This window comes from Panicum virgatum, chromosome 2K, assembly GCF_016808335.1.
Source record: "Panicum virgatum strain AP13 chromosome 2K, P.virgatum_v5, whole genome shotgun sequence".
In the NCBI taxonomy this organism is placed as follows: domain Eukaryota; kingdom Viridiplantae; phylum Streptophyta; class Magnoliopsida; order Poales; family Poaceae; genus Panicum; species Panicum virgatum.
Window position 1 is genome coordinate 44965515 of NC_053137.1, and position 6252 is coordinate 44971766.

The 6252-nt window shown below is 52.6% G+C and overlaps 1 protein-coding gene across 1 annotated transcript; it reads right to left on the reverse strand.

Moving 5' to 3' along the window:
* Nucleotides 1-3668: 3668 nt before the first annotated feature.
* Nucleotides 3669-5572, reverse strand: LOC120695654 (CBL-interacting protein kinase 16-like). Its single transcript, XM_039978867.1, has one exon. The coding sequence runs from the start codon at nt 5361-5363 to the stop codon at nt 3945-3947; it is 1419 nt and encodes a 472-aa protein (XP_039834801.1). The 5' UTR covers nt 5364-5572; the 3' UTR covers nt 3669-3944.
* Nucleotides 5573-6252: the final 680 nt, after the last annotated feature.

A 6252-nucleotide genomic window follows, 5' to 3' on the forward strand; every position in this document is an offset into this window, starting at 1 on the left:
GTCTGTCAGGACCCCGCTGGCGTCAGCGCTGAGCTTCGGCCAACATCGCCTCCCCGCCCCGTCCCAGATATTTTTTCGCGGTAGGTGTTGTAGGCGAGGCTTGTGGTGGCCACCGGGTGGACTTTCCCATCAATCAATCAGCATTAAGCGAGCAATTGCCATTTGCGTACTATGCAGCGTCAACCTCTGATAATAATAATAACGACCTGTGGGCCTTCTTTTTCAGGCAAACCAAAACATCTCGCGACGAGGTAGCCGCATACGTACATCGCAGGTCTGCCAGTTGAAACTGCACATGCAGCTCTCGCTCTCTCCGGTCCGGCGACAAAAAACAGCTACAGCGTCGGGTTACTTCTTTGTAGAGCCAAACACTAGGTGGATTTCTGATTTATCAGAAACTTGGGGCGCCCATTCCTTTTTCAAATGAACTCTTTCAAATTGGTTTTTAAAACTCATCTTAATTAAAATATCATATATGTTTGCTATACTTTGCGCATGTTTCGTTTCGTGCTATTAACCAAATTTGTGTCCTCGCGGTCATTTTGCTGCCTTGGACGGCAGTAGTTATTCCGTAGCTTACTCATGACCGGATTTGGGCGGGATGCATGCTATGATGCTAGTGCTCGCTCACCCGAAGATAGGGTTCTCCGACTGCATGCCGGGCTTATCTCCATGGCGATGGCGTCGTTTTACTTGTAAATGGGCAATTCTATAGTGGCGGAGGTTAGCTTAACGCATTAAAAATGTGCCGAATCCGGGCTTATGGGCGCAAGAGTTGAGGATAACGGGATAAGGCCCCGCGGACAAAACCTTATCTATCCTTTTCCCCCCTAAAAAACAAAAACGACCACGCCGATCGGACCCACGCAAGCAAGGAAAGAGCAAATCCTGCCAAGCCCAAGCCCAAGCCCATCAGATCAGATTCAGACACACCCAGTTGTTGATCATACCGGATCCCCGCCAAAGATCGCCTGTCTTTTAAATCTTCAAAAGAAAAAAAAAAGATCGCCTGTCTTTTGTGCCACGTCCCGAGATGGATGCAGCGGCGTAGCATTCAGTCCGTGCTCTTCCGATCCTCACTCACATGGTCTTGAATTCTTGATCGCCTGAATGCCCTGCCTGATCCATACAGTAGCAGCAGCTGTTGCTGTACATGTTCATGAACCCACACTGCAGTAGAGCAGGAGCTAGAGCTAGTGCGTATTAGAAAGACGTCCAGATCGGCGGTGATGACCTGCGCGCCTGCACTGGCATGTCCTCCCGCTTAAGAACCGCAAGGTTAGACGTCACAGCGTCATGTTGGCCAATCTCGGCTGCCTGTTTTGGTTAGCGCTTATCCAGACCGGATGGAAACGGAAGCGTTCAGTGGCTAACCATACGCTGAACTTGAAGGCTCTCTGAAGCCTATCGAATTGACGACGAGCTCGGAGGAAGAGTCTGTCATCAGTGTGTCCACATCACGCAAATGACAGCGACATGACCGGAAACTTCAGGAGCTGGAACAGCGCATCATTACAAGTGCAGCTGCGTCCACTTAAGAGCCGGGATCTGATCGCGAAAGAGCCCTATCCGTTTATCCCCTTTTGTCTCCTCTGCTCGCGTGATCCTTGACACCTGCAGCTGCAGGGAGCTCCGTGGGAAATTCTCCAATGGCACGCAAGGTATCACCGGGGGTCAGCCGTCCCTGTTTCCGCGAGGGGGAAAATGAGCAGAAGGTCTCTCTGCATCCACGATGTGCTATCTGAATGTCGCCATCGAGAGCGCGGGAGAGTTTCTTGACGCCTCTACCGGAGCCCGGAGGTGGTCACACGCTGACTCGACGACTGTTTACAGTGACTTTACAAGCTCACTGGAATGCAAATATCCAATGCGCCAATACAAGCTGTACAGGGTACGCACTCCAGAAAACTGTCTGGCTATTTACGTAAAAGCATGTGGTACACGGGTTTAGTTTTAAGTTAGCATATTCAATTAATCAATTCTCATGAATTATGATGCTCAATTCAGTCTGAAAGGAAAGAGACAATGGAACAGAAATGGCAAACAATAAAATAAAGGGGATCAGTGGCCTAATCTGCTTTGCCCAGATGAGTGGTTTGGCTCATTGGTTGGCCTTGTTTGGTTAGATTCTTTTTTCCTCATATTACTTTTTTAATGTTCATTATTGGGTACAAACTAAAGAGAGGGAGCCAATTAAATCATATTGTGCTCCTTTTTTTTGAGTAAATTGCACCCATCATACATCAACTTGTGCGGTTGTATCACTTTAGTCCAACAAATTGTAAAACGCAAGAATAGATGCATGAACTTGTCAAAAGTGTGCATCTACGGTCACACGTACACCACAGAGCGTATTTAGGTCACAAGCTTTGATGTGGAGAAGAGGGAGAGCCCTAATGCAAAATATCTCTTGGCTGACATTGGTCTCTGCCATGTGATAATACTACCCAATTCGATCCGTCGATAGTTTGTTAAACATGATCATAATTCTGTTGTTTGCTTTTGTGGCCACTCTTGATAGTGTGACATCAAAATTTAATATTCTGAATTCTCGAGGCCTAGAATATTATAAGCAAATGCACAATGAGTTGAAAAAACAAATAAGAATATTGTAGACCGAACAAACACTAACACTAGTGACAGTACTAGAGATTCATACATGATCCATAACAATCACACGATAAAAAAAGATTGTTTCAAAAAAAAGACTCTCGGTGCCTGCCTTGGCTTATAACATATCCTGTAGCAGAAATAAATTAGATACTACTGGCATTCACTTTGACGCTATTTAAAACGAGTTAGTGCAAGTAAAAAAGTTTTAACCTCATTCATCAAATTGAAGACAATGCTCTCCATATGTTTACTCGAATCATTTGAAGGCGACCGATCGATTAAAGGGGAACACATATTTGCATTATGGCCCTCCCTCTTCTCCACATTAAAGTTTGTGACCTAAATATGTTATGTGGCGTATGTGTGACCGTAAATGCACACTTTTGACAAGTTCATGCATCAGCTTACGCGTTTTATAATTTGTTGGACTAAAGTGATACAATCACACAAGTTGATATATGATGGGTGCAATTTACTCTTTTTTTTTAAAGCATACTACTTTTATACTCCTGATACCCAACTCAGTTTTTTCTTTCTCAAAGAGCATATTGTGGCACTTTCATTTCTTTTTCGTCAATAATACACAAGTACAATCATTAGGTTGCAACATAAAGAAGTGCAATTATTTTAACCTGGCAGTACAAAATGGCCATTTAACTATGACTTGGCATCACTAGCTGTGTATTTTAATTAAACAAACAAAACAACAAAGCATGTGCCATAAATATATTTTGAACAGGTCATATGCGCCAGGTAGGAGAGGAACTGCAATGATTAACTTCACACAAAAAAAGGTATTCCAGAAAAAATAGAAGCCAAATAATCACTTGAACCATAAGTATATCATCAACCCATAATTATTTTTATCACTCACCAATCCATAATTAAATTCAGAACACGAGAATTTCCACCTTGTTGAACATTAATCTGGTGGTGGTGCTCGAAAGACTGCTTGTATGAATAGCTATCGCTGTTGAGAACGACCTAGATGCTGTGAGAATGACATAGCAATTGATAAGAACTGCAAATAGCACAATCATTCAGATCAGATGTCGTATGCGGACCAAAACCAAATTTGATCATCATGAGCAAAATTTGTATGTACACACAACTCCGCACGTACAGATTGCTATCAAAATTTTGCAAGCCGATCGAGCACACCCTGCCTCAACTCGATCGACTCGTCACGTGTTCGTGTCTACAAATCAAAACTCCTCTCTTTGGTTCAGCTCTTCTCTCCCTGTATGTACAACGAAAGATACGAATTTTACATCCTAACAAAGTAACTGTGGAACCGCGCAAATCCTAACAAAGCCGCTAAGAATTTTACATCACGCGCACCCAGCGACGGCGGCCGGCGCGGGCGGGCTGTCGCCCTGCCACGCCCAGACGATCTCGGCGAGCCCCGGGCGCACGTCCTCCGCGCAGAACTTGTTGAAGTCCAGCGCGTCCCCGGCGTCGTGCGCGAACTCGACCACGGCCACGTCCGCGGCCACCTCCAGCACCTCGGCGGTGACCGCGAGCCGGCCGTTGGTGCCCTCGGCCTTGGCCTCGAGCCGCAGACTCCAGCCCTTGGTGCCCCTGGTGACCTCGAACCCCAGGGCGCGCCCCACGGACTCGAGCTTCTCCGCCACGGCGGCCGCTGGCGCGCGGGACGTGAACACCGTGGCGGCCTTCTGCTCGCTCTCGAACAGCCCCGACAGGTCGAACCCGGAGGACATGGAGGAGATGAGCTGGAAAGCGTTGCAGGACCGGGGAGAGACGGAGGCGGAGCTGCTGCTGTCGTCGTCGGCGCCGCCGCCGCCCTCGAGGAGGGCACCGACATCGGCTTCGTCGTGCAGCCGCTTCTTGGGCGACACCTGGGGCGAGAGGACGGGCGGGACGAAGCCCTTCCTGAACCAGGGCGTGAGCATTATCTCCTCGACGGAGGCGCGCTTGGCGGGGTCGACGACGAGCAGGCGCGCGATGAGGCGGCGCGCGTCGCCGGAGACCCAGGGCGGCACCTGGTAGTCGGCCTTGAAGATCTTCTGGTACATCTTGGCATAGTTGTCGTGCTGGAAGGGGAGGAAGCCGCAGAGCAGGACGTAGAGGACGACGCCGCAGGACCAGAGGTCGGCGCGGGCGCCGTCGTAGCCGCGCTTGCGGAGCACCTCGGGCGCGACGTACGCGGGGGTGCCGCACTGCGTGTGGAGCAGGCCGTCGTGGCGCAGCTGCTCGGGCAGCGCGGCGAGGCCGAAGTCGGTGACCTTGAGGCGCCCCTCCTCGTCGAGGAGCAGGTTCTCGGGCTTGAGGTCCCGGTGCGCGACGCCGCGGCGGTGGCAGAAGCCGACGGCGGCGACGAGCTGCTGGAAGTAGCGGCGGGCGTGGTCCTCGGTGAGGCGGCCGCGGGCCACCTTGGCGAAGAGCTCCCCGCCGCGGGCGTACTCCATGACGACGAAGACGCGGGAGCGGGAGGCGAGCACCTCCCGGATGCCCACCACGTTGGGGTGGCGCACCATCCGCATGATGGAGATCTCCCGGCGCAGCTGCTCCACCATCCCCTCCGTGCGCCGCAGCCGCGCCTTGTCGATCACCTTGATCGCCACGCTGCCGCCGCCGCCGCCGGAGCCCGCCGCCGCGGCGGCGCTGAGGTCCCGCGCGTAGTAGACCTTGGCGAAGGTGCCCTGGCCCAGCATCCGCCCCAGCTCGTACTTGCCCAGCACCAGCCTCCGCTCCTTCCCGCCCTCCCCTTCCCGCCCTGACCTCGCCATGGCTTCAGTTTGCTGCTGGTGGCTCTGCCTGCTGTTCCTTGCTGCTGCCGACCTGCCGTTGCGGGAAAGCTCCCAATCCAGGTGCTGCTGGTTTTAGTGGCGCCCGGCGCGTGGGAACGTGGCGCGGCACATGGTTTCCGCGACCCGGGAGGGAACGTTGGCGTGGGCTTCGGGCAGGGCGGCACACGGGATTGGGAAAGTCGTTGGCGCCGGTGGGCGCTCGCTTATTTGTAGCGGTGTGATGGGGCGGCGGGCCAACGGGAGACGGGCAGGTAGTGGCGGGTGGGGCCCCGCGCCGGTGGAGCCGCGAGGAGCGGAGCGGTGCCGGTGCCCGGTGGGAGGAGGTGTGATCTGCTGAGTGGAGGGCGGGGCCCCATCAGGGCGTGGGTTGTGTACTTGTTGGCGGCGAGGCATCTTCGAGGGTGGCGTGGGAGGAACGCGGAAAGGGGGGCCAGATTCGGGCGGGTGTCCCGGATGATTGGACCGGCCGTTTGCTTCGTTCCGCGTTCAACCTTCAACGTTGTACTACCACGGCCAGGTGCAGCGTTCTGGTCTCGTGGAACGTCCTCCTCTTTGCCGGCGACTCGGCGCGAGGTTGCATTGGGTTTGTTTAGTGGGAGAGGAATTAGCCGGGAAAGAAGACTCGTCTCCACGAGTCATGCGCGGAGAATATGCCCCTGCCTACGGCTTGGACGGAGTGACATAGAGCTACTAGCCGTTGGAGTTATTTTTCTTCTTAACATTCGCCATGTGTTTTCCTTCATTATTCGTCATGCAAGAATTATTACCGAGGAGAGCTGACTCCGATACTTGTTAAAGGTGGCAATGGTGACACCCAGGGGAGATGTGTGTGAGCTGGGGAATTGCACTGCTACCAGCCGCGATGGCT

Bases quoted from the DNA above. Each gene is read 5' to 3' on its own strand.
- LOC120695654 (XM_039978867.1), bottom strand. From the start codon at position 5,363: ATGGCGAGGTCAGGGCGGGAAGGGGAGGGCGGGAAGGAGCGGAGGCTG.